Source organism: Caloenas nicobarica, chromosome 24 (genome assembly GCF_036013445.1).
Source record: "Caloenas nicobarica isolate bCalNic1 chromosome 24, bCalNic1.hap1, whole genome shotgun sequence".
Lineage (NCBI taxonomy): Eukaryota > Metazoa > Chordata > Aves > Columbiformes > Columbidae > Caloenas > Caloenas nicobarica.
This window is the reverse complement of record NC_088268.1, coordinates 3,344,070-3,372,025: the sequence shown is the minus strand read 5'-3', so window position 1 is coordinate 3,372,025 and position 27,956 is coordinate 3,344,070. Positions and strand designations below refer to the sequence as shown.

The window sequence follows — 27,956 nt, the reverse complement described above, 5'->3', positions numbered from 1 at the left end:
CATTACTTACATGTTTCCATATCAAATTCTCAGTTGAAGTCCCATTAAATGAGACCGATAGAACGTCCTTCGTGCAGGAACTCTGTTTGCTTAAATCCAAGAGGTATTGGACTAACCAGGCACAGCTTGTGCGAGCAAGGCCTGAGTTCCCAGCAGACGGTAGGAAACAGCCACCCCGGCAAAACTCCATCTTTCCACCTCCAGCTGCCCGGGATGTCTGGATTTCACTGAAGCTCCCTCATCCTTTGTCACATTGAAAAAAAAAAATCAAATTATTTGTCCTTATTAGTTCATCACTTCACCCACCTATCAAGCCTGGTGTCTAAGCCAGCAATTTTTGTCTGCCGATTTGTGGTTCTATTCTCATTTTATAGACATCATCTACATGCAAGAGCCATTAGGCCTCTTTTTGGACCACCGCAGACCCCTCTCATCTTAATTTTTCCCCTAGACAAGGTGGCACAGCCTTCTTGAACTTGAATCAAAGTTTCTACCAAAATAGGTACTCTTATTTGTGTGACTTGAGAAAAAAATAATTCATCTTTCACCTTTACTGTCTACTTAATGCTATACTAATTCTGTGCATAAGAATCAGGTTATTTGTTTTACCAATAACACTGCGGTACAAACTGATATTCTGTGGTTTTCCACCTAGATCGCCCACATCCTCTCAAAGCTGCAGCTTTCCAGAAGAGCAGCTTCATTCCTGTAAACAGCAACTAGGAAACATACTTAATTCTTCAAATTAAAGCTATCGCTTGAGGCCATTTAATGTAAAAATCATTGGTAGAGATATTCACCAAGACTCTCAAGGAGCTATATTTACAGTTAGCCCATTTGTTTGAAAGCAACTTTATAGAGGCCTAATTGTTTAATGCTGTCATGTGGCATGAAGTCAGAAGAGGAAACGTAAACCCTATTTTCGGGATTAACGGGCACCGCACAGAGAGCCAGCGACTTGTTAAAAGTTACACAGGAAGTCTGCGGTAGACCTTTGGGATGTAACTCCCGGCGTCTTTTCCCAGTCTCTCAATCACGATGCCATCATCTTATTTGCTATCTTGGTAGCATTTCCATACCTGACTCAAAGAGCTGCTTCTCCTCGCTATCAGATGGACTATTTCTTCTTTCCTTCCTGTTTCCCTTCTTGTTTAGGTAGACACATCCTTCCTGGGGAGCTGAGCAGTCTCCACAGCCAGAGACACTGATCAGGAGCAGCAAGAAGAAAAAAAATGAAGGGAAGAAGGGAGGAGGAACCCTATAAATCTTCAAAGGATGCATGAAAGTGTTCTGCACTCTTCTCTGCAGATCTGAAAGGACAGCAAATCGCACCGATTCCAGGCGGCTCTGATTCCACTAACATTTTTCTGGTGGTCTCAGCATTGAAAACCTGAATGCAGAGTTAACGCAAAACATAGTAATCCAACTGCAGGACAGTTTATGTATTGGCCAAACCTTGCCTCACCTCCAGCAGAACACATCAAGCACATCAAACTCCCTAAATTATGCCTCGAACACTTTTTTCCCAGCCCTGCGCACCTGTCCCATTCCGTGCCCGTCCTCCAGCTGACAAGACTCCAGTAGAGGGGGCTCGGAAGCTGGTTAAAAACCAAGGACGCTCTGCTTGTGGAGTGGGCAAAACTACAGAGAAGGAAGAGGAGGAAGGACGTTAAAACTTAATGTGCTTTTTAAAATCATGACTTGCTTCTGAGCTGGCCGTCTGGACTGTTTACAGAGCAGCACTAATGAAAAAGCACAAGATTAAACAGCATCAGGGCTTCAAATCATGTCAGACACCACTTTTTCTCTATACTTACAGGCAGTATATTCTGTTACAGTGGATGGTTCTTGCTGTTTTTTTTTTTTCCCCCCCAAGCATTTTCAAGCCACTTACTGATCAGTGATTATGTGCTTTTCACTTATTATACAACTGGTACCAGAGAAGAAGTGACTTTCCCCGGGGTCGCAGAACAAGCAACTCAGCCCTGCCAGATCTCGGCTGTTCCTCAATATTTACAAAAGGCAAAGAACTTCTCCTCTTGTTTTCTACCCATATTCCTTCTACAGGACTTTATGGCACCTGTTTTGCCGCACTGACAGGCAATTCATTTCTCGTACCATCTACCAGTTCCTGACTTTTTGCACTACCCGCTCCAACTTGCAGAAGTTTTTCTTCCACCAGAGCGGAAGCTGCAAAAGTTTCTTGGAGAATTCCAAAGCACAGATTCAAAGAAAAAAAATAGAGGAGGATATAAATACATTTCTAGGGTAAAAGGCAAACAATTATTAGAAGCAAAGCATCTTTTCCAAATACAGATTACTAGAACAAAGTCCATATATAGCTTAAAAACCACTGTAGCATCTTTACAGGCAACTCTTTCCACTGCGGTCATGAAGCTTAATAAGCTTTTATTTCAAAGCAAGTACACAAAGAATTAAAGAGGAATCCAATGCTGTCAGACAACAGCTTAGTGTAACTACAGTTAATCTAAATACTGACATCATTCCGGCTCACCAAGGTCTAAGGTAAAACCAAAGTTCCAAGTTCTGCCACCCTGTTTCCCTCTAAGTCCCAGTTCCAGCAATAACACTAGTGACTGAGTTGGTGAATAAAAATACCCTTTAACAGAGATCAGCCACACACAGGAGAGACTTCAAGCTAAATAAGCACCTAATTGCTTTGTCTTCAATGTGCCTGTATTCAAAAAGCCTCAGAGACCAATTATTTGAATTAAAAGAAAAATCTCCCTTACCTTCATCTTAAAAACAAACCCATGCAGGCAGATAATTACCATTTGTTGTGTAGGGAACAAACCCTACGCAGAGAAGTTGGAAAACAACCGCAAACAACACAAGCACACAGGGACCCCACAGCAGGTTTGTTTTAAGAAAGCAAATATTTAAAGTACACCCACATTAACCATTCTGTTCAAGTTCTGTTGTGACCGGGTTTCCAACCATCTAATTATTTGGAGTAACTTGCAACTTGGAGCAGCTCGAATTAGCAAGTTTGTTTGGGTATCAGTAGGATGAGAAATCAATACACTCCAGCAGTTTTGCAGAGACAAGGTAAAGCAAATACCACCCTCCCTCTGACAGCAATAAACTCCACACAGGACAGAAGCAGCTTATTTGAAGTAGTTCCCTGCTCACCCCCACAGGTACCAGTTTAACTCACCACACAGTGAACTGCAGTCAATCTACAAATGTTCCATTTTTATTACAAAGTATGAAAGGCAGAAAATACTGTACCTAATACACAGGAGGCTGAAACTTAGAAAGGAGGTTAAAAAATTGGAATAAAACTACATAGGATGCAGGAAATAGCATAAAAGGATGCGACATTCCACTTTCAAGCGATTTCAGAAAATTGCCTTAAAATTTACAGAGTTTCAACAATATGGTTCCATGACTCAGGTGTTAAAATCCATCGTAACAAAACCTTTTGTATTTTCTCCATAAAAATAAAGGGATATGGGGACACTGCAGTTATCCATGTCAACAACGTATGGCTGTTGAAAAGCAGGATACTAAGATTCCTCTAGGACAGTATAATAGCAAAGTTGCAAATCTCAATACAGAAGGTGGAGAAAAGGAGGACAGAAGTAAAACTACTATTGCTTTAACATATTTTTAGAGAGAACAAGAAGTCAGGAATCTCATATGGATGTTTGTACAATCATGCTACAAAGATTACACCTTCAGGAAATTACCACACAGGACTGTGAATGGGAAGAGCAGAAGGGAAAACACACATAAAAGTAAACATCTCCTACTTGACTATCAGTAACAAAAAAAAAAAAAAAAAGCTTCGGTGCAACAGATTTAAATTACACTTTACACTGCTAGCAACCCAAGTTTCGAACCGAAAAAAAAGGTTCCTTTTAAATAGTAGACTTCGGAATTCATATTTACCAGGTTGTCAAAAAAAGCAACGCGTCGCTTCTCAGCTGCACTAGGACTCTTTCCGTCACTGGTTCTCGCTTCTCTGCCTTTGGTCAGATGTGACAGATCCTCACCTCTATCTGAGGAGACTCGAGTCGCACGTCTTGCAAACAGGAAAGCAAACTCCAAGGGACAAGAGCTGGAATATAGTGCTACTCGTGGCCACCATATTTTTTCAGCAAATAGCTTGCTTCTTCACTTTGTTAGATTTTCTGAAAAGAAATAAACTTGATGGAAGCCACACAGAATTTTTTTTTTCATTTTTATGATTATGGAAATTCTAGCTTGATGCCGAGTACCAGAGGTTGCACAAAAGGCCACTGAGATACTTCTCCATCCGATATCGGGCAGCAGCGAGCAAGACGCACAAGCGCCTTTGCCTCTGGAGTCTGCCACGGATCACTGGATGAGCATTCAGTGACTGGTATTTAGTTGCATTTTTAATTACTGTGTTTTAGTGCTGGTGAAAGGTGCTGATCAGAAGTTCTGGACATCTCTTCCCCGCCTCCGAAAAAAAAAAAAGTCATGTGCATGCTAAACTCCTCTCAATATCCTTAAGAATGAGCCATTTGACTCTCCTCAGGTAAGCAGGGGGAAATACAGCTGCATCTCCAAGCAGGAAAAAGTGCTCTTTAAGTGCCACATACAATTAATTCCCCAGAATCTCCGTGAAGAGAAACGGGAACACAGTTGACAGTACCTTGCCCATTCCAGGACTGATTTTGGACACCTCCTTTTAACATCTGCAGTACTATAAATACAGGCCTGCTCTTGAATATTGGTCTGAGAGTAGAAAACAGGAAATATCAGAGAGAACGTGTGTTAACTGACAGGATAACAGAGTGGATTTGAGGGGTAGGACCATTTTGCTAAGCAGTAGTGGGAAAACTAACCCTTTGGTACTTCGATGGAACTGTATCTGTGCAATCTGAGCCCTTGCGGCCATTCATTCTTTTCACTATGTCCTGAAAGAGTTAAACCACCACTAACACCAGAAATTCAGGTTGTGTGCATTTATAGACAAGAGCTGCATTTTTTTTTCTATCACAAAAATAAGCTACTCAAAGAATCCAGCTGCGTCTTTACACAACCAACCTGCCACTACTGCCATCGTGGACAGTAGGAAAGATTCGCAAACACTGTTGAGTTCCTAAGCAAAGCAAAAACGGACTCTGGGTGACGACCAGCACGACATGACTTGGGTTGGCCTCACAACATTGTGTGAGTCTCAGAGTACAGAGCTGCAGTTTAACGTTAGTGTTGTCAAGTGCTCACGTTTTTGGTGTTCAGTAGAAACAGATGAGGGTGCGCTAGATACTGATAACGTAGCCAGTTTAGGATTTCAGTGACTGTTGTATTTAACATTTTATACAAAACACGGACAAATGCCTACCATAAAAGGGCCGAGGAAAAGATGACTCTCTCCCTAATCTTACCAAAAATATACTTGTTAAAGTGCCATCTGCAAGAGAACAAAACAGACACACTCAGCTTTCTTCATTTACATTTAAAACAAGCACAAGAGCATCTGTGAATTCCAATATATCAGACTCCTCCCCTCACCTCGTCTCTGGCAGGCAGTGATCTACAGTCAGCCTGATGCGGCTTTCTCATTGCAACACCAGGCAAAAAATAGATCTTTTTACTATCATCCAGAACATTCCAGAGAGTAATTACAGCTAAGTTTTGAAAGGATCATTAACTTTGACTTATGAGAGACAATGCCTCCCCCGTTAAGTACATTTCAGGGTTCCATAAGGAACAACCTGTATTATCAGTCTCCTTTCATAGCAATCTCTGAAACCACTGGGTTTTCTTTCTAAATAGATTGTCAAAGCACTCAAATCCTTGCCTTTTAAATCCCTGCACATAGAAGTACAACTCCCATAGATGCAACCTAAACACAGCCCATTTCATTTAGACAATTAACAGAGTTGGCACACTACACCCTAATTCAACATCCAACTTATTTTCTGCAGGTTTTGACCTCACTAATGAGTTTTACACGATCAGGATCTCCTGGTTGAGAGCCCATGTACTAGCACCAGGTTGTCCACATAATCGTAGGAATCTACAGAAAGCTTGGTTTAAACAGAACATAACCAAACGATAGCTTAGCATCTTGAATTAATCAACTGGACAGTGGTACACAACCACTTAAGTCAGAGAAAAATATTTCTGTCCCAGAATCAGTCTCGTCTGTACCAACAGCATGTGATTTTCTGCTTTGCAAACCTCACCGATGCTGAGATTTTTCCCTTAATGTTACTTCATACTCAAGGGATACGAAGCATCTATAAGCAGCTGCTCTGCACTCTCTGCTCATGCAGTAAGCACAAAATAATTGAGATCAAATATCAAAGTATTTATTTGCATAAACTTCAGGGAAAAAAAAAAATCATGCTTCTGAGGGCTTTACACCCAACATAATTGAACGTTAAGCGGGTGAAATATGGTAAACGGTATCTTCTGATTCACAGGCTACAGTGACAAGTCTCAGGGTTTTATTTTATCTGGCGAATAAACTGGCAGCAGCAAGCAGACAGTTTGCTCCCTGCCATTGTGTCAGCAGGTGCTGGTAAAAGGGCACCGAAGTCTCTCACTTCTCCTCGCTGTGCAAGTGCCATTTGCACGACAGAACATCTCACCCATGAGGATTTTCATGTCTTTTCAGTCATTAACCTTTGAAGTGACTTCTTTGAAAAGAAGCTATTTTAAGTAGCATTTCCCTGGTCCAAAACAGCCTCTAGTGATTTCAAATGTAATTTCATATGAAGAATGAGAATGGATTATGCCCAAAGCAATATGCTGGAGATAGAGCAGATACCCCAACTGGCTAAACAAACAGGATATCTGCTTTATTTAGAATCCACTGGAGCCTCTAAGATTCCTTCGCTTGCCTTTGATGAGTTTGGAATGAGCTCGCAATTCCACAAATGAACTTCAAGCTGTTTTTTGGCTGGAAGGACTGACACTGGATTCTCTTCAGGTTCATAACAAGATTGTTTTCCAACAGTAGCAAAAACAACCTGGCTGTTCAGACCACCAGCCCCTCTATATATTCTCTTTCTCATCATCTTAGCGTAACAGATTGTATTCCTCTGGCAATAAACTGCATCTGCCATTTAGTACAGCCTATGGAGTCTTTTAGTGACTTCACTTTCAACTAAATTATCTCATGACTTTTTTAAAGCACAATTCTACAGCTGCAAAAGATGCATTTTTAAGCTAAGCAACAGATGCACTCATCCTTTACTCACACCATCTATACAAGAGACTTTGAAACATAAAAGGGGCTACAGAAAGTAGTAATACTACAGGTAGTTCCCTCTTAGTAACACAGCATGTTATGCCTACTGTTTGTAATTAAACAGTACCCAGCCTGTGTGCATATTTTTATACAACTATCTAAAGTTGTGAATGCAATTATATGCTTCTGCTAAGAAAATCCTCATTTTCACTTCATTCTGCATAAGTATTTTCCAGTTGAAGACCAAGTGTTACCGTAAAAAGTGATAACCTAATTGTTTGGCTAACGCTGTTGTGACATTAGATCAAATCTGCCCATGGAACACGCTGCTCTCAGCATTGCTGCTCATATGAAAAACTGACCTTCAAGACAAATCAAGTTTTCTGTCAAAAATCCCACAACTAAACACAGAATGTCGCTGACAAAACACGAGCTTGAATCATGTTAAGAGTCTTTTGGTTCTCCAGTATTAAAAAGGAGTGATGGAACAAAGCTGTCCCTAATGAATTCCTATCAAATTCACAAGGTAGTGCTTTTCTGAGCTCCATGTTGAGAAGCAGCCTGTAGAAGAATATTTCTGTATGTCCAGAATGACAGAACTTTTCAGATTCTGTTCTGTATTTGACAGCAATTTCGATGTCAGCTTTGCCGTTCCACAGCAACCGCTTTTCCTAACTTGCCTTTCCTGCACAAACTGACAAGATGCAAGTTTGCCTATATCCTGCTATTTATAACGCTGCCTCCAGTTGCAGGTGAACGCTTGTTAGGTGGAAAGACAATTCTGATTGTTTCTGACACATCACAGCTCAGCTGGCATAGCCTTACAGACCAGCTATGGTTGTCACGTCTTCATCACGGGAGTTCTGCGGAACATTCATCCGAGTAGCTACGTTAAAAGATTTTTATCATGCCTAATCCACTCAGCTCTGATTGAAAAGTACTGCTGTAGAGCAATCCACTATTCACTACAGAAACACAAGCCTTCAGGCACATCCTCAAAAGATATGAGGATGACAAGAGCCAAACCTAAGCCTGTATGGCCCAGTTTCTTTCCTTTTAAACCCATCGTTCTGCATTAGGGAATCATTTGTTTCAGAGAAGCAGCTTTCATTTGGATAGTGGACCAGCTTTTCCAACTCATCTCGCTCATTCAACGAGACCTGACAGTACCAAAAAAATACACTTTGTATAAAAAGATTGCTTTGCGCTCCTTTCAAGAACTCCTGGAACACAGGCCAAACGAAAAAAAGCTCCAAGGTACAGGCTAACCGCAAAAATCTTGCTCATATTATTTGCCAGTCAAGCAAGCTACAAAGTGTGAAACCATTTTATTTTGCTTTAGATAGTAAGCCTTCCGAGGGGAAATCATTTGATCGGAAGTGTCAGTCCCAAGTCCATTACAAATCACATTTTTTTCAGGAGTCATTTACCTCCTGGGAGCTTAAGTCATGCACGTATCTTCTTTCCAAAACTTATTACCATTCTGTTAGCTAACAACTGCAGGATACACACAAATTCAGTTATCATTTAAAAATAAGGCCTACCGTAGTAATGACTGCCTCTAGTATCAGAAAAGTGTAAAGAAGTTGTGCAACAAGTGCTTTGTACTTCACAGCACCAGAAAATTCTGCCAAGGTAATCAGGTATAGAGAGGCAAGGCAACAGTTAATTCTGGCAGGCCTTGACTGCCAGGGAGCCTGCAGCGTCATTGTGATTTGTATCAACGAATAGATCCTGCTTATGGAAGTGGATCACATATCAAAAGTAAGAATTTGGGAGAAAAGCCTTACTCAATAGAAAGTTAGCCCAATATATAAAAAAGATACAAATGTTTAAACAGTTTAGAGACAGCAACAACAGGAATGATCAAGATTCCTGCCAAGGTGGCTGTTAACATCAATGTCTTTTTCCCAACCTCGTTTTGCACTTGCATCTATTAAACTCATTGGATGTGCTGCCTCAGCTGGCTGACAAACACATGGACATATGCAGCAACTTAAAAGCCTGCAAGCTTATTAACACAGTCAACAAACAAATACACAGAACTTTAACTGAAGGGGAAAGAAAAAAAAAACCCCACAAAAAGAAAAATCCAGAACCCAGAAGGTCCAAGAGGCTCAGCACGTCTCTGCATTTTAGAGTCTTGGAGAGACAGGAGACACCTGCCATTCATTCTCGTAACAGTTTCTTGTAACAGTAGATGCAAAGCAACAACAGATACTGGCCACTTGTGTTGTTCTTACTTTAGGAGGGGAGGGGAAATTACACAGCCCTGCCTCAACGTGGCATGAAGCAGGAAGGTTAGACTCTCAAAATCTCCAGGCAGTTGTTGTAGCAGATCGCTATCCAGTCTGGCTGGGTGGATGCCCACTGTACATTGTTGATCTCGCCCTCGGCTGTATAGGCCAAGATTGGGTCCTCAATGGCACGAGGCATCTGCTGGATATCCCAGATGAGAGCCTGATGGTCATCCGCTGCATAGGGAAGAGAAAATCATAAGTAGAATCAAGATATATCGAGATCTCCATACTACTAACAGGCATATAGTCCAAGGAGCTGTACAGGATACGGCTGTCGCAGTCCTGATGAGTACCAAGCCAGAGATACAGCGATACAAACATGTTCCAACAAAATAAGCTTGGATCATTACACATTACCCAGCACAGAGCTCAAAAACATCAGCAGAACTGAAAACATTTAAGAACTAGTTTGCAAAAAACTAAGGAGCATAAAAATAATACAGCTTAGCCAAAGTAGATGCACAGTGTGGGCACTGGGCTCAACACTTGCACACAATAAGCTCCAGCAGGTGTCTATTCTCCACAAAAATTAGGAAAGTCACTAATTGATGGCTTCTAAACTGCAGGTATTCTTTAGCAAAAGGCAGGCAGAGAACAGCATAAACTTTCAGAGAGAGTGTTTTGCAAATGCAGGAAAAGACTCCCAGAGATGCACCCACGCAGCTGGGCAGGGATGGATCACACTTACCTGCTGTACAAATGTGGCAGGAAGAATGAGGTGCCCAAGCAATTCCATTTACACACGCTCTGTGGTTGTTTAACCTGGCAACAGGTGTGCAGGGAACTCTGACATCTAGAATCACAACCTTCAGAAACAAAACCCAACTGAATGAATAACTTGCATTTTAAAAAATACTCAGAAGAGCAAATATTTTGAGCTAAGGCTATAAATACAGCCCTTTCCTAAAGGATGCACTTGGCGAGAAAATGCTGTTCTCAAAAAATGGCTTCTAGGTGGTCAGTGTGTCTCAAAAGGCATCAGACTTCACGGGGAGGGCTTGTGAGTGATGCAACAAGGGCAAACAAATTGAGAAACTAAGCCTTCTGTACTGAACTGAGAAAGAACAATGTGATTAACACACTTGCAGTTAAGGGTTTATGTGAAAACTATCACCCAACTGGCTCACCGACCCCTCTTAAAAACCAGCTGAAACATACACGAGCCACAGAGATCTTCAAGTTTATAATGCCAAAATTTCTCTCTCTCATATATTGAAGTTAGTGCACTAAGAACTGATCTTCAATCATACTGCAGTTCAGGTATTGACACTGCCCCACTTATTTTAACGAACTGTCTACTAATAACTACCATGCCACCTCCCAAATAAAATCACAACCACTAGCACGTACGGATGAGCTGCCGCCTCACCTCCATGCCGTCCATGGCCATCGTAGCAAGATAGTTGGGATCCTGCTTATTCCAGCAGAGACGCAGCAACGGGTGGTGCTGTGGGTCCTCGTAAATGATGGTGCTGTGTTCCAGGTGACGGAGATCAAACATCCTCACCGAGCCATCCGCACCAACCGAAGCGAACATATCTCTGCCGCCGCCTGCACGGCTAAACGCGATGTCATACACCTGCTCAGTAACAGGACAGAGAAAAAACAGAACCTCGGGTTTAGTGAGCACGCCGCCTCCTCAATTTGCAATAAAATGGATTTTGTATACGGATAGCAGATCTAATTGCAACATATCCTGTCAAACAGTTGGTGTTCCTACCAAATTCTTAGTTATTACACTTGCCAAAAGGAGGCAAAAAACTAAAAGCATTGTCATTATAGGATGATTCACTAAAATTAAACATAGTTTCCCAGACTCAGATTTTTTTTATATTAATTGCTAAAAATAATATTATGTTAAAATGAGAGAATCTTGCAAGCTGCTTATTGCCTTTGATATGCAGTTGACTTCAAAACAATTGACGTTTTACCTCATTTTTCTAAAATGTTCTGGAGCATAATCTAGTAAAACAAGCATATTCTCAAGTTCAGATTCTATGATGAGCAAACAGCAGTTTTGACAGCCACTAGTACAGTTTTAGTTTGATACTCAAAACTGTATATCTTGATCTTCAATAAATTCTCTTTTTGGATCATTAGATTTTTCAAGAAGGAGGAGGAAGACAGAAAAGCTGTTTCTTTTTTTGCTGCTTAAAAACCACGCAATGTAAATAACCAAAAAAATCATCACCTCTTTGTCATGTGCAATGAGCTGGGTCTTCACATGGCCAGAGACCAGATTTACCCTGCCCAAAACCTGGCCTGTCTCCAGACCCCAAATAGTGCAGGTTGTGTCAATACTAGAGGTACCTGAAAGAAAACCACTTCTGTTAGCAAAATTAATATTATCACAAATTATTTAATCACTTCCTGGATTAATGTAATATCCTCTGACATCTACAGATCAAAATAGCTACAAGAACAGCATACAATTAAAATCAAGAATGTCAAACAGCCAACAGCCCAAGTGCCCAAACCTTTTAGCCACAGAAATCACCTTCCTCACAGGAATAAAGTGTAAATAGCTCATGTCTACTTCAATCTATTCAGAAGCCTGATGCAACCGAGATGAGCGTTTCCACCCTGTAAGTCTCGTGTGCACATCAAAACCAAAATTCCATCATAGTGCTGTGATAGCGTATTATTAATTGATTTCTGCTGTGGACTGAAGGTGGGGCTAGTAGTAAAGCTCTTAAGAGATCAGAGATGCAACACACAAAAAATAAGTCATGTAGTAAATAATTACTATGACATATTATCACTGTTAATCTGGGCAAATCCCCTCAACATAAACGGCTGCACTCTTCTGGGAAACAAGCCTCTGCTGGATCAGTCATCTTGGATTCACAATTTGTCCCACGGGCTATAATTAAACCTTAAGCATTCAGCCCCCTCCTCCAACTGAATTAATGGCTCCTGGTTTTACTCCTGCTGCTCTAATGGCTTCCCAAAAGACAAATCTTGGTACATAGTTTTCTGTCCACTCCAGAACACGCCAAAAATAAGTCACAGGAGTTCAGGTATTCATACATCATTACTTAGTGCTACAACAGCTCTCCAGCCCTGAAGACTGAGGCTCCCTATATGAAAATAAGGAACACAACTAATCCAACCAAAGTAACCAATTTTGTTGTGGACAGGGCACCTTTCAAGGCAAAAATGTCTCTGTGACCTGCGCAATTTTTTTTATTCTTTATTTTTAACCTAAGACAATGGCAGTTTCTATGCTGTAGAATTTTCTTCACTGGTCAGTGATCAGATTAACCAGTGGACACGCAATGACACAGCAGTTAGTCACAGCCCCAGCTTCACCACACTAAATTCAAAAGCCATGCCAAAAATGTAGCGTTTTGTCAGTCTCACCTAGAAGGTAAGGATCCACTTCATTCCAGTCAAATGATGTTAGTGGAGCACAGAAATCAGAGTTCTTGTTATTGTTCAGCAAACACTCCAGCCGGGTCTCTGTTTCACCCACCTTTAGAAAAAGTGAAACATCTGACGTAAATAACATCACAACTTGTTCCACTTCCATTTCCAAAACATAAAGTGTTAATCTGGGTTTCTTTCCTCTCAGCTTTACATCTTATAGCTCTCAAAAACAATCACCATCTCTGTCTTCAATAAGGCAATTAAGACAGCAACTACCATGATAATTCTGCTTCTATAGTCTTCATATTTAGTAACATTACTGTGGTTAAAAACCCAAGTTATTAAGTGCTCTGACTTGATTTTATGTCTTAACCTCCACACTACAGCAAGGGCAAGACACCCTGAAAGGAAAAGAACTCACTTCAAAACACCTGGTCTTGAGTGAAAATGAGATCAATATGCAACACACAATTAGTATCATGGTTCATCTTTTTCTAGGGAGGGTTTACTCACTCTCCACACACGCAGATAGTCACCGCTGGTTGCCAACAGGTCTGGATATACTCCCTTGGTGTCTGGGATCCACATGAGCTTTGTGGTAGGGTAGGGGTGATCAAAGGTGTTCCTGCAAATGAATTCTGAGCTCTCTTCATCCAAACCAACAAGCTGCACCTGTAAAAAGCCACATTTAAAAGAATTTTATCAAAATACTGATTTATAATTACAGCGTTAAGACTGAATATATTTCAGAAGGACAATATAAAAGGACCATCATGTCAATGGAATGAGAAATCGTTAAAGCTTTGCTTCCCAGCTGGGGCACGTAAGCAAAGTGAAGTACACGCAATCACCACAGCGCTTTACTTTGAAGAGCTGATCTCCAATGAATCCAAATCCAATCCTAAAGGATTAAAGACCACCCTTCTCTTTTCCACATCACAAAGCCTGGTTTAAATCGCAGGCTTAAACTGCACAAACATTATTCCAAGTCATCTTCAACCACACTGATGCTGCCAATGTCATCTTCAGAGAGCAGGACAAGCTGTGGTTTGCATGACAACCACCCACAATTAAAGCCCCTATCGTGGAGTTTTTGGCCATAACCCTGCAGCGTGTGACAGATCACATCAGCTCGCTATCTAGCTGGTTTTAGCATCACGTTAACTAAAACGTTCCGTCATAACCACCCAAAATTAAGATACAGATTAATCACATAGTCAGAAAATAAAATAGAACTCAAACTTAAAAAATAATGGGGAAGCCAAAATATTTAAATAATTATTCAAACGTTCTGTGTGAAAAGACCAAGAAAGCAGGTCTGAAAGATTCTAGATAACTTGATTCCATATTAGGGGGGTTTTTGCACCGTAATGTGACAGTGGCAAGGGCTAACTTGCCCAGTTGTGAGAGTGATGCGAGATGGAGCAAACAAATTATCTTCACATAGCTTGGTCATGACAACACCTGAAGTAATGCTTCAAGTCCCAGACATGATGTTATTAGAAAAATATTGACATGGCAGAAAGTGTTCAGAGAACAATGCGGTGCTGGGAAGATGTGTTTAACCTAGCAGCAAGTACAAGACCTAAACAGGATGAAAGCCCCACTGTGCTAAATGCTGTCAAAACACAAATATTATGGGGACAACTCACTACAATTTGTTTGTAAGCTGCTCACTGTAGGAACTTCCTACTACTTTCCACAGAGCAGCTTCCTCCTGGAAACAGTGGCTTAATGGACTTTTACTGAGATGTTTATCTGGAAAAATCCTAAATATTCCGGGATATGCAGTTTGGTTCATAAACTACACATTTAAATTAGACTGGAAATGTACCTTGTTTTTTCCATACAACAAACAAAACAACAAATGCTTCAGCAGATCTTAAACTCTAACATTAGGGGTTATGAGCCCATTTAGAGATGCTCTTAAAAAATGCAAACCTTGCCCCTTGCTGCAATGAGAAAGTCCAGCCTTTTCACCCCAGAATGAACTCTAAAAGACATATCCAAGTATGCTTCTAAAATCTGTGTCTGCCTTGCACTCTTTATTCCAGCTGCTCCTTATTCTACTTCGCACTCTAGTATGAATCAGTCAAGAATCTCGCAGGCTTCTGAAGTGATTGACAAATAGCTTTCTAACTCCTTTAGGGATCAGAAATACTAAGCGGATTTTACAAAGGAAGCAAATTGTCCTTGGTGATAGAAAATCTTGTGGCAAGGTCAGGATCAGAAGACAAATGGTCTCTAATCACTTCTCCTTTGCTTATGCTGTTTTCAGCTCGATATGAGTGTACGAAGCCTACACAATCGACACTCATAATCAGAAGCAAAGCCTCAAACAGCACAGGACCCACTTTCCTTGGTGTGAATTTATATATTCCTGCACTGCACAATCATGTTCAACCCCTCTGAGCTGAAGAAAAAGCAACGACTGTGTAGCAACCCAGTATCTTTGTGATCGCTGATATTTTTAGGGGCAGGCCAGGTTAGAGAACAAAAAATTGCATTATCAACACTTGGAGCTTGTGGCAAGTGGTGAAGATCAGGTGTGTGACACTGACCTGGCAGCAGCCTGGGATAATTCCAAGCAGGAGGCATCAGTCTGCCCGGAGACAGGAGCAGAAAATACTGCTTGAGAAGCTCTGTTCTCTCCTAGCTCAGCATATTCAAAGGTACGACTCTTCTCTTCATACTTGATCACATACATTGATTACAGAATCCCTCCATTCATCCTCTTGTGCAGGCTGAACACGAGGAGATGGAATGATGGAATTATTTGCAGGATGCTGATTATATCAGAGTCTTGCCTCTCCTGCAAGCAAGGCAAGATTTGCTGCTGCCAGCTCCTGCACGAAGAAATGCCTCAAGTCCAGCCCAGATAAGAGTGAGGTGATGCTAACAGGAAAGTAACTGTCAGTCTGGATACAATTTCAGCCATTCTACATTTACCTGCAACTCACTCCAGTGGGAAAACGAGGACCAGTGTGTTCAAATCTCCATTAGTTTTGCAATTATGCTATGACAATAGGCAGGAATGCTAAATAATTATTTGTTTCTCCAATACATCAAGATGTGCTAAAATTGGATGTGGATTCTCCTATCATAATTCAAGTCTTTATTAACTCGAGGCTTAATTGCAGTGGTGCATCTGGGTAAAGAAGTGCCTTTAATAAGCATTCCTTCGCTTCCAAAAAAATTACATCTCTCTTCAACACGATCCAAAAGAAGCAGGCACAGAATTAAACAATGCAGAATTTGCTAACGGCTTCTTTTTCTTGCATGAAGCCATAGCCGGGAGCCTGTGAAACAGTGTTAACAGTGGGATTTATGAACATCTTTGCTCCCCCCTGTTACACCAGTGATCCATGAGACACTAAAGGCTGAGAGCAGTTTCCTAACCCAAGAAGTTCAACAAACACTACCCCAAATAATTTCAGCTCTTCCAATCGGAGTCTCTTTTTGCACCACTGATTTGATCAGCCCAGGTGTACAAGCCGAAACAAAACTCCTTTGGGGTTCAAACAGTCCTTGGCAACTGGATTTCTGGAAAGTTATACAGCTTGTTAGCTTGGGGGTTGACAGAGGTTAGAAGAGTGTGGGAATTGGGGATAGCGGTAAATTAGGGTTTAGCAGCCAATAGATTTGAGTTCCTCAGAAAACAGAGGTGTAAACAGTCATTTTATAGAGGTAAACCGTAAGCACTTCAAGCTTTGGTAATTACTGCAGAAAATCAGAGACAAATGAGACAAGAATATCTTTCTTTCACTGTAATGCCCTCACAGTGTGCACTTCTGCTGCGACAAACACTAAAACAGAAGAGTAATAAGGAAAAGATATATTCACCCATTTGGTTACATTTTAAGTTAGCTAGAACTGCTATTCCAGACTTTTCCACTTTTTTTCAAAAGCATATTAAGGCTAAGAAAGAAAGCCAGTTATTTGGAACAAACCATTGCAACATCAGGAACAGAAATGTTCAGAGCTTGTCAGAAACCTCTACAGATTATGAGTGCAAAGAGAAAGTTGAAATGAAAATGAGTTTTCATCATCCTTTTAATTAGTGCCAACCGTACCTATAAGTGTATTTTGATATCAGAAGCTGGCAATATGAAACATCTCAACTGTGAAGGGCAAATTATGCAGGAGGACAAAGCTTTCACGCATGCCCTGTAAAAATCTTAAACTTCTGCTTATGCCAGGCTATAAAACCAACTGCTCCAGACCCTTTGCAGCATAATGTTATGGGCTATTTAAACAGGGTAACTTCAGTTATTTCCCTTCGCTTCTTTAGTTATATCGCTTACATGGACAGAGCTAAAAGAGTTTACAACTACTGTGCACCAAGAGTTCCCAATCTGGAGCATGAAGCTACTCCCTGAATGTTTCAGTAGCCTCTCAAAGATTGAGCAAAGCTGTGCAAGTCACAGTACGACACCATAAAGACAGAGCAGATGAAACACCACCCCCCAGCTTGTTCTGGTCCCCAAAGTAAAGGAGACAACATCAATACTCTAAGCAATAACAACACTTGCAATTACCCAGGACAGCTCTGTCTTAATGATCTTCCTCTACCGAAAGCACTACAAAAAGCAGCAAACAAGAAAACCTCAAAAAAACCCCCCAGAGCTCTTTGAAATAAGAGGCACAGCAAAACCTCTCAGCAAAGTGAAGGTTATGTTTCACTGCATTTATTGGACAAGTTTAATTTTTAATCATACATCAGCTTTATTTCTATAGCAGCAACATCCAGACTGGCATCTCATTGTCATACATTTAATTTTGAGTTCTTTACACCACACAGATCTCATTGCATGTGGTGCTTATATGAAGTCAACAGAATAGTTAGTCCTGAAGCTCAGAGTTCAAGAGAAGCTTTGAGGAATATTTCCAGACAGCAGAAATTTACCTAGTCCTACACAATTTCTGTCTGCAGCAACTGTGAGCATAAAGGGTAGAGAAAGAGGGGTTGACTCAATTTCTTTACTTGAAGCCTGAAGTGAAAAGCAGACTTGATCACACAATCGAGAGCAACCCCAGGGAATGGGCCAAACTTCAGGAGGTAAAGGCAACATAAACAAATACCCCCCTTAGTAACCAATTCTACCATCTCTAAACAAAAAAAAAAAAAGATTGCAAGTTTGTTATTTTAGCTTCTCAGAGTACAGACTAAAAACATTTTCAAGCTGGTCTTTAAATAAATTACAAGTTTTTAAGCTCAGGGACCTGCCTTTCCCCAGCAGCACTCCCAGAACCACAACAGCACAAGGAGATGACTTGTACACACCAACTCATCCTGCCTGAACTACAAAGTGCTCAGGAGAAGTATCACATCCAGGACTGCTGCAAGCGCTATAACGTAGAGATGTCCTAACCTAATTTAACAATCTAAGAGATGTCACCCTTGCTTTACTGTCACCTCCTCATCACATCCTTGCAAAGCCCCAACATCAACTTTCCGACATCCTTTTCCACAATCCCCATTAAACAGCTTGACAGAGCTACAAAGCACACGTGCTATAAACACACAAAGCTGTAACTGCAAAATCTTAGTTTCACACAAGCTTCAGGATGCTCTATAACTATACCCATTTCTTCATCTCTCTTCCATTTATATGAATTCATTATATCAGACTAGTACATTAAAGTCTGTTCAGAAATGACTGCACAAGTGTTTGGAGAGGTGAACACGTTGTCTCTATTACCAGTGTAAGGTTCTTGGCTTATATCTGGCAAGGAAACACTGAAGATATAATCTCATGCCTCATTACACCCTTGTTCTCTGAGAAAAGTAAGACTACTGAGGAACCAATGAAAGTGGCTTATGTACTTACGAAAAAAGTTACCACACAGAAGTCCTCCACAGCAAGAAAGGAGAATGAGAACAGCATAAAATTTGTAACACAGTCTCAGACACCCTGCATATGCACAAACTTTAGTCCTGGCCATACACTTTCCTTCATGCTGGAAAAAAAGCCAGTTATGTTCAAGTTGGGGGACCTTCCCAGCTGAGAAGTGACCAGCACTAGCACCTGGGGCCCTTCCCACCCACAGTGCCTCAGTCTCCCAAAATCTGAGGGGCCAGGGGGAGGAAACAAGCCAAAATCATAGAATCCTTCCAGTTGGAAGAGACCTTCAAGGTCATCAAGTCCAACCATAACCTAACTCCGGCACTAAACCATGTCCCTAAAAGCGCTGAGCAGCATCCTCCCAGGATGCTCCAGCAATGCTGAGGTCCTGCTGTAGTTAACACCTCCGAACTCAGGCAGGGGGACCGAGGCCGGCACCTGCACCTCAGGGGAACACCTGAAGGCTCCAGTGCCGAGGACATGGTGGGAATCACAGAATGACAGAGCAGTTGGGGTTGCAGGGACCTCTGCCGATCCCCCAGCCCAGCCGTGCTCACGCAGGGTCACCAGAGCAGATCACACAGGTCGGGCCAGGCGGGTTTGAATGTCTCCAGAGGAGAAGACTCCACACCCGCTCTGGGCAGCCTGGTCCAGGCTCTGTTGAAGAATAATCCCTCCAGCCACACCAACGGCGGGGGTCGTGCCCGGGAGCCACCGGAACTCCTGGGATGCCGAGGGTCGGCCCGTCCCCCCCTACCTTGTTGTTATACTCCTCCACGAAGCTGCCCAGCGCCAGACGGAACCGCTTGTCCGGCCGGACGCTCCAGTTCATGGCGTACACGGTCCAGGGCGCCTCATATTTGTAGATCTCCTTCCGCTTCCCGTGCAGCGACATGGCTCGGCCGAGGGGGCCGCGGGCAGCGGCGGGGCTGAGGGGAGCAGCGGGCTTGGCTGAGGGGGAAACCCGGGTAGGCTCGGAGGGGAGCGATGGGCCCGGCTGAAGGCGGGGGGAAGGCGAAGCGGGCTGGGAGAGGAGTGGCCAGCCGGCGCGCAGCGAGGCCGGAGGGGAGCGGGGGAGGCCGCAGCACGGGCCGCGCCCCCAGGCCCGGCTCCAGACCCCGGCGGCGGCGGGAGCGGCGCGGAGGCCGTTTGGGATTCGGCCCCTCACACAACGGGAGCGGAAGCCACGCGGGAAGCCCCACCCACTGGGTGCGGGTTGGCTATATTGGCTGCCACTTAAAGGCTCGAGCATCTATTGGGTAGTTCTCCCGTCCGTTTGGCCTTCCTCGGTTTTCTATTGGTCGCTTTGCCCTTCATCCCAAACGGACGCTCTCCCCCTCGCTGGGATGACCTACCGTTGTGCTTGACCCCGCCCCAGAGGGAGGCTTTATTCATTCTCGACATCTTACTGGCTACCAGGGGTCGCAGTGGCGTGAGGCGGGTTCTCGAGCCTTTATTGATAAACGATTGGCTGGAAGCGGTGTCAGTCACGTCATCCCGCGGCGGGCGGGGAGCGCTTCAAGCACACGGCGGTGCCGCGTGTTCGAGTCCCGCCTCCTCCGAGTGACGGATGGGGAGAAGATTGTCACTAATTAACTAAAGTCCCCTTGGCGGGACTGTGGCAATCTGGGGTCCCATCCTTGACCTGTAAGACCCGCGCGTGGGTTCCGTTAGCCCCACGCTCCCTGGGCGAAGCAACTGGGTGAAGCAACAAGGATCTTTGCAGATTAGCGCCTGCGCTTTGTACCGCCGGGGACGAATTCACGGGTGCTGCCAACAAACACAGCTCTGATCCACATTAGGTGCCAAAAACATCTTTATTAGCAAAGTGTACGCTAAAATTCCAGAGGAAGTGATGCTCACAGTTTTACTACTCTCAAAGGGAGCTCGATACGTTACTTGAGCAGGCGGCCTAGGACTGTCACAGCATCTAACCGAGCGGCATGGCTACGTGGGCTTCTCCTACGGGGGATGCAGCGGGAGTCTGCCGGGGAAAGGGCTGGGGAGGAGGAAGCATCTATCAAACCTTTATCAAAAGAGAGAAGCTGGGAGGAAGGGCTGGAGATGAGGTGTCTGAGGCTTTTGGGCTTTCCAGGATTGTGCTTTCGAGTTTTGTGCTTTATGCCCAGGCCGGTGACCAGTTGGGTTTGTTTGGGGGAGTTGTGGGGCGCGTGTTGGGGTTTGCAAGGCGCGATCAGCCTTGCTGGAGAAGTCAGTGCCCTAGGACTCATGCTGAAGCATGCTGAGGTGGCGGGGGCTGCCGGCCCTTAGTTTCCCGGTGGCGGTCAGGTAGGACAAGGGCAGCTTCTGTCCTCTGTCCTTGTCTCGGGCTTCCCACCTGCAGCTCCTCCAGTACCGCACTGCGGAGATCTCCTCCTCCTCCACCGGTGACCACCTTTTCTGCGATGCCCACAGGCTCCGCTGGGCTAAGCCCAGTACCAACGCAATGGTCCCTGCTCCAAAGAGCTGGCAGCAAAGTGGCCTCGCAGCCAAGAGCCGTGGATTTGCTCTCCTCCGGTCACTGCAGCTCGCTCGGCTTGCGCTGTTCTCGAGAGGAAGCTGCGGCAAGGAAGAGGTGGTGGCTACCGCGTGGCCTAGCCACGTTGGTGGCTGTAAGAAAGAACTGCTCTGGGTTCGCTATAATGTGCAAATGAAATCTACTCTATGGGAACCGCTGGAAAACGTTGACCTTGGAAGCCAGCCACTCTACGCTTCCTTTCACGGTGGCAGAAGACAGCTACAAATTATACCCCTGAGCCAATGGCATTGTCCTCCGTCGTACCCTTGCAGTCAAAATCAACATCAACTGACCGAGCTCGCAGTTGAGGTTCCTCTTGACTTGCTTTGCAGCCCCCACATCTCTAACTTCCAGGAAGCACTGGGTCGGAGAGGTGTCTCTGAATGTCCTGGTGCTCGGAAGATGCCTCCAAGTGCTCAGGGAGGGAAGGGAAACGAGAGCCCCGCAAGAGTCCCTGGGTATTTGGTGCCCTTTGGTGGGGAGGCTCCAGGTTTGGGAGAGGTGGGGAATGGTGCTCCTGCTCCGAGTAGACCGTCATGGTTTCGTCGGATGCCACAGCGAGGTGCATCCCGCTTGATGAGGAGTCCCTGGATTTCAAGTGGAACTTTTCTACCTCCGTGTAGCTCGGGCTCTGGTGGGAAAGGAGGAACCAGGTGGGTTATGGCAAAAGCAAAAAAAAATGTAGCCACACTCCCTCCTCACCCCATCAGGCACCAAGTTCCAAAATGCTATTTTTTGCCTGAGCAGAGGAACCCACTCCCCAGGCAACCTGGTAGTGTTGGAAGTGGCAGGCTGCGCCCCAAAATCCGCGATGGGCAGAAGCATCTCCAGGAAGATCTACACCCATTTCAAGACCCATCTGAAGGAAAGAAGCTCGGCCGAGGTGGAAGGGTGGCCTTACCTGCTCCAGGGTCGTTGGCTCCTCGTCCTCCAAGGGCGCGCAGGGGGCCAGCGGCTCCAGGCTCCGCGGGAGGATGCCGTACATGGCCAGGTTGTGGGAGGACGGTGAGATGGGGCTGTACGCGGGCGGCACTTGGGACAGCTGGCGCTGCAGGAGCTGGAGGATTATGTTAATGTCTGACGACATCCTGGACTCCAGCCTGGGGACAGAGCAGCCCAGCGTTAGCATGGTGCATCCCATGAGAGCCAGACCCACAGCCAGGCAGGGATTGCACTGGGGAGAAGGTGCCGATTCGGCTGCCCCAGGGTGATGATGCTTTGCCTGGCGCCGTTCAGTGAGGGTTTTAGCAGAGCTCCAAGCCAGGGCTGCCACAGAGAGATCAATCCTGCCATCTCTCTCCTGCTGCACTCAATCATCCCCTGCCCAATTTTTTTTTTTTTTTTTTTTGTGGAGCCAAACTGGGATCTGGAGCGAGGAACTGAACAAAGCTAAAACTACCCCGGAGGGGGGAAAATATTGCAATGGTTAGTTTTAATCTGGATTGATTCTCCAGGCCAGCTGCCTGTACCGACAGATGGGAGCAAGGCAGGTCAGTGCCAACCACTTTTAACTGAGGAATAGAAGGAAATGGAAAAGTGGAATAAGTCCCTGTTGCTGGGGATGGCACGTTGGCGAGACACAAATCTGTGTGTGGGCTCTGCGGTGAGCTGAGCTTAACGTGGGCAGCAGCCGAGGGTGGAAGAGCCAACCGCTCAGGTGGGTTCTACCTGGGGACTTTAAACTCATGTCTCCGGGGTGGGCTCTTCCTTCTTGTTCAAAAATCATGTCTTTTTTCGTATTTAGAGGGCAACAATGTGCACAAGGCTCATTTGCTCAAGCAAGAGGGTGTTTGCAGCTGTTTGCAACACGAAGAAGAGGCTTGCGAAGGGCTCGGGTGGCGAGACTGGGGGTGTTTTTGTGTCTGCGATTGCACTGAGTTTGGAGGCAGCGGCAAAGCGGCAGATCCCGGGGGTGGTGGGACAGTGGCAGCCGAGGTGGTGGGACAGTGACAAACAAAGTGCTGGGCTGTGGCTGGGGCCAGGACTTGTGGTTTGAGAAGCTGCTGCATTTGCAAAGTGCTCCCACCGCCTCCCCAAGGAATTCACTGTCCCAAGGGGTCAGGAGGTGCCATCTGCTGAGACAGAGCCCTCTGCAGCCACCCCTGGAGAGCAGGTGATGGCCCAGAGCCCACCTGGGAACTCTCCAACCCTCTGTCCAGGGACCTGCCCACCTGCTGAGCTGGGCCTGCAGGAGCTCCAGCCTGGACTCGATCTGCCCTGGCCTGTAGTCGCTGTGCAGAGGGATGTCCCGTGAGCTCTGTACCAAGGAGATGTGTTGCAGAGGCTCTGGGTGGTGGTTCGGCCTTCGGTCCTCCCAGAAGGTGAACATGTTGGGGATGTCCAAGGGGGTGGCTGGAAGGAGAAGGGACATCTCAGCACTTCTGTCTTGCATCCCCCAGCCCCATGGGCATGGAGGTGCTCCAGAGTCTATCACCCAACACGTTCCTCGAGAGCCATCATCCTGACATACATGGTGCTCAGAGAGAGTCCATCACTCTGGCATTTGAGGTGCTTATGGGCATCCGTGACCCTGGCAAACAAGGTGATCACGGACAGTCCATCACCCTGGCACCCAACACACCTATGGAAGGCACATAGCATTTGAGGCAGCCCCAAAGTGGTCCCTGGGTGCCAGGAGAAACTGCAGAGCATGGGCGGGGCAGAGCTGATACTACCAGGGACAAAAGGCAGCAAAGAACCTTGGCCATAAGAATGGCTCCCCTCAAATCATAGAATCATAGAATCATTTTGGTTGGAAAAGCCCCTCAAGCTCATCGAGTCCAACCGTTCCCCCAGCCCTGGCACTGCCCCATGTCCCTGAGAACCTCATGTCCGTCTGTCCAACCCCTCCAGGGATGGTGACTCCAGCACTGCCCTGGGCAGCCTGTTCCAATGCCCCGCAGCCCTTTGGGGAAGAAATTGTTCCCCAGATCCAACCTCAACCTCCCCTGGTGCAACTTGAGGCCATTCCCTCTTGTCCTATCACTTGCTACTTGGGAGAAGAGACCAACACCATCCATGCTCCAACCTCCTTTCAGGTAGCTGTAGACAGCGAGAAGGTCTCCCCTCAGCCTCCTTTTCTCCAGGCTGAACAGCCCCAGCTCCCTCAACCGCTCCTCATCACACTTGTGCTCCAAATCTACCTGGGTTGCTTGGCTCTGCCCCAAGACAAAGCCACTGTACTCAACCATCCCTCACCACCCTCCTGCCAGCTTGGGCTGCAGCCGTGGCTACCTGCGTAGGACTGGCTGCTCTCCGCCGCCTGCTTGCCAACCTCCGTGCCGCCGGCGCTGGTGGTGACGAGGCTGAGCGTGGGCAGAGCAAAGTCATCCTTTTTGGACGTGGGGAAGGGCTCAGCTTTTGCAGGGCTGCCAGTCTTGGCCTCGTCATCGCTGGTCTGGGAGCAGTGAGTGGTGCTGCTGCCCAGGTCGTCCCACCGGTCCTTACTCAGCGGGTCCTGCGGGTTGGTGAGCTCTGAGTAGGTATGATACTGCTCTGCATCAGGGATGCCCGTGTCTGGGTCTGTGGGGCAGCACAACAGGTTAATTTTGGGGGTACCTACCACACGTGGCAAAATCAGCCCCTAGTCCCTCTAGAGTATCTATAGGGCTGGAGCATCCTAAGGAGAGGGAGGAAGGGAGGGAGGAAGGACAGTGTGGATGCCCCGTGGTGGGGACATATAGGCTGGTCTGCATGGACAGAGGCGCCAGCAGCCGCCTCTGCTTCGGGGTGCCTGCCAGGGCACTAATTAAATGATGATCCCGCTCCCCAGCCCTGCAAGCTGGGCTGTGCCGACGCGGAGGGACTCACCGGGCTTGTTGGGCTGGCAGAGGGAGTGCTTGCGTCGGCGTGCCCGCCGGTACGTGCAGTCGTACTCCTCACTGAGCGGCGTGCGGGGAACGCTGTCTGCCTGAGGGATGAGAGGGGCTGGTCACCAGGGCAAGGGTGCCATGTCCCATCCATGGGTGCCACGGGGGCTACAGCCCATTCAGCATCCTCCTGGGGCTATTCTCCAGCTACCTCTGGCTCGTCTCACTGCCCTGTCCGACCCAGTGGCCTGAACTATTGTGTAAGGGGTGGGGAACTGACATTGTAAGGGTATAATTGCCGTGGGGTCTCTTTGTTTGGGGCCCCTCTTTGGAGGCACCCAGCTTGAGCTGTAGCGCTATTAATAAAAAGCACTGTCATCAAGGAATGTATCTTTTGCTTTATGCAGATACCTAGAGTCGAACCCTGTTATGGTGGCTGGAATGCGTAATTTCTGTAACACTTACCAGAAAAGTGTCTCTGAAAAAAATAGCAGGAAAGGACAAAGTCCAGTCATGAAGTTTAAGAGTCAAACAGCAATGGCAAAAATGCTCCAAGCCTTTCACGGACATGATTATTTAAAAAGGAATTTTCAGAGGAAGCTGGTACCCAGCTAAATGAAGTATGAGAATATTTCTTACTCCAGCAGCCTCAAAAGATGTGTGTGACCCACTTGCCCAGGCTGGAGCAGTCCTGGACATGATTTCCAGGTGCTGCAGAGCATGGTACAACCTACATGGCTTCCAAAGAGTTCAGGAATGTGCTATATGCACATTTCTGCTGGGCTATGGGGAAACTGTGACCCCGTGGCGAGTGCCTTGGGAAACACGGGCCAATCCACCACCAAGCTGAGTGAGGAGCACCTGCTGACATCCTTGCTTCAGCCCTCTCACCAAATTTAAGGCACTGACCATGTCAACCCCTAGGACAGCCCTGGCACTCACATCTCGCAGGTTGAAGGTGATCTCTAAGTTGCTCCAGAAGTTGTCAGAGAAGGCTGGGTACATGTCCAGGACCTCCAGCAGGTCTTCCCGCTGGATCTTGTGCAAGTCGCAGTAGGTCAGGGCCCTCACGTCTGCATTGGACTTCCCTGGGCGGGCGTAGAGGCTGATGGGCTCTCCAAAGATGTCGTTCTTCCCTGTGCCAACAGACAACTCGTTAGGGGGAGGTGGGCAGCCACCCCAGTTCCAGATGTGCTCGACCAGCAGACCTCACTTTGGGGCTCATGGACAAGGGGATGCCCAGAAAACTCGACCTTGATTGTGGATGCTGGGGATTATACTGTGAAAACCATCACTGATGGGGATACCAAGGCAGGGCAATGGGTCATCAGTGATGGTTGGGGACTAATGAGTCGTGCCCGGCTCTCCTCACTCCTTTGTGGCCTCTCCCTGATGTCTACTGGGATCCTCCATCCCCTGTCCACCGGTGTAGTGACCAGCCAGATGTTGAGGAACAGCCTTCCCTTCTCTAGGACATGGAGAAGTCTTTCACCCCTCACCTGCCACCCTTTGTGCACTGCCCATCGCCCACCATCCTTCACCCATTACCCTCTGCCCCGTTGCCCATCGCCCTCCCAGAAGGAAGGACTTCTCCACCTAAGATGGCCACCACAATGTCTTCCCGGAGGATCTCAATGGAGCCCCGGGAGATGAAGTAGAGTGTGGTGAGGACATCTCCGTAGTGCACCAGGGTGTCTCCGGGCGGTGCGTGGGTCGTCTTGAACTTCATGGCCAGGGCGCGCAGGCAGCCCTTGCTGGCTCCCCGGAAAGCCTTGCAGTTCTGGAGCAGCGTGCGGTTGAGGTGGAGGCAGATGTCCGCCTGCAGACAGTCGGGGAAACCCTTCAGCACCTGTGGACAGCAAGGGAGAGATGTCATCACACCACTGTCCCCAGGAAGGACAGCTGTGGCAGCCCTGGGAGGCTGTGACACATGGTGTTACATGGTGGTGCCAAATGGGGAGCCCCCAAACCCAAAAAGCCAAAGCTGGGGACATCTTCTGATCTTCCCTTGGTGGACGCCTGCCTGCCTGTCCCTGGCTTGGACTGCTTGTGGCCAGGGATGAGAGCCCTCCTGAGCAATAAATAATAATAATAACCAGATCAAGCTATTTATACCCACTGGTGGCATATCCACCTTTTCCTCTTTACGCCCACTAATCTTGGTTGAATGAGAGCACAAACTGGTAACGAGGCGCTGTCCTAATTAAACAGCACCTGCCTGAATGCCAAGAAGCAGCACAGGCCAGTTGTGTGCAGCAACAGCTAAATAAACCCATGGCAAATACATTGTGTTGAACAAAAGCTAAATCTAAAGGTGAAATCAAGGTAAAACTCACAGTGTAGAGAAAAATGCTGCCACCAATGACTCATGGTGCCAGGGTAAAATCCACCTGGGCTTGGGTTATTTTTTTGGAGAGCAGCATATAGACTCATAGAATCACGGGATGTTTTGTGTTGAAGGGCCCTTCCCAGCTCCCCCAGTGCCCCCCCTGCCATGAGCAGGGACATCTGCACCAGCTCAGGTTGCTCAGAGCCCCGTCCGGCCTGGCCTGGGATGTCTCCAGGGATGGTTCAGCCACCACCTCTCTGGCCAACCTGGGCCAGTGGTTTATTATGGCCCTGGGGCCTCCTTTGCTCTGTTCTCACATCCCACTGGTGGCCAAATCTTGGACAAGCAGGCTCCATCATGATCTCACAGGCTGGCAGCAGTGCCTTAGTTTTCCTACCGGGAAATCAGGACTGGACGAATTGATCGGGCCATGGGATGATTGATTAGATTATATTTTGTCTCAGCAGGATCCAGCAGGAATCAGTGCAAGCAGCGGCACATCCAAGCCACAAGCTTAGCTAGTCACAGGGGATTTGTGACCCAGCTTCCCACTAAGCCAGGAGAACTTCTGCTTGGTAGGGTGCCATGGC

At 46.2% G+C, this 27,956-nt stretch overlaps 2 protein-coding genes across 3 annotated transcripts in view; both read right to left on the bottom strand.

Moving 5' to 3' along the window:
• Positions 1–3,241: 3,241 nt before the first annotated feature.
• On the bottom strand, positions 3,242–19,812 carry DCAF7 (DDB1 and CUL4 associated factor 7). Of its 2 annotated transcripts, XR_010607522.1 has the most exons (8): positions 19,468–19,812; positions 13,378–13,536; positions 12,859–12,970; positions 11,687–11,805; positions 10,865–11,074; positions 10,184–10,301; positions 9,439–9,669; positions 3,242–4,157 (listed from the first exon to the last, which is right to left on the bottom strand). XR_010607522.1 is itself a non-coding variant. In XM_065651333.1 (7 exons), exons 1-7 carry the CDS (start codon positions 19,603–19,605, stop codon positions 9,497–9,499), a joined length of 1,029 nt encoding a protein of 342 aa, XP_065507405.1. In that variant the 5' UTR covers positions 19,606–19,812; the 3' UTR covers positions 3,242–9,496. The 2 variants fall into 2 exon arrangements, 1 of the variants encoding a protein (XP_065507405.1); XM_065651333.1 differs by having other exon boundaries at positions 3,242–9,669.
• A 798-nt stretch (positions 19,813–20,610) lies between these two features.
• The window catches only part of KCNH6 (potassium voltage-gated channel subfamily H member 6), a 32,326-nt gene continuing 24,980 nt past the window's right edge, over positions 20,611–27,956 (bottom strand). Inside the window, exons 8-14 of the mRNA XM_065650909.1 lie at positions 26,634–26,886; positions 25,980–26,173; positions 25,039–25,138; positions 24,463–24,750; positions 23,400–23,580; positions 22,130–22,328; positions 20,611–21,859 (exon numbers count right to left, since the gene is read on the bottom strand). Of these exons, the coding sequence (XP_065506981.1) occupies positions 21,572–21,859; positions 22,130–22,328; positions 23,400–23,580; positions 24,463–24,750; positions 25,039–25,138; positions 25,980–26,173; positions 26,634–26,886 (1,503 nt within the window). The 3' untranslated portion in view covers positions 20,611–21,571. The remainder of the gene's footprint in view (positions 21,860–22,129; positions 22,329–23,399; positions 23,581–24,462; positions 24,751–25,038; positions 25,139–25,979; positions 26,174–26,633; positions 26,887–27,956) is intronic.

What these genes read in the sequence shown, in the direction of transcription:
- DCAF7 (XM_065651333.1), bottom strand. Translation starts at nt 19,605, where the DNA reads ATGTCGCTGCACGGGAAGCGGAAGGAGATCTACAAATATGAGGCGCCC. An exon ending in ACTATCTGCGTGTGTGGAGA is followed by an intron (nt 12,971 to 13,377) that starts GTGAGTAAACCC and finishes CTTTTTCTAAAG; the next exon opens with GTGGGTGAAACAGAGACCCG. An exon ending in TGGCCATGGACGGCATGGAG is followed by an intron (nt 10,302 to 10,864) that starts GTGAGGCGGCAG and finishes TTGTTTCTGAAG; the next exon opens with GTTGTGATTCTAGATGTCAG.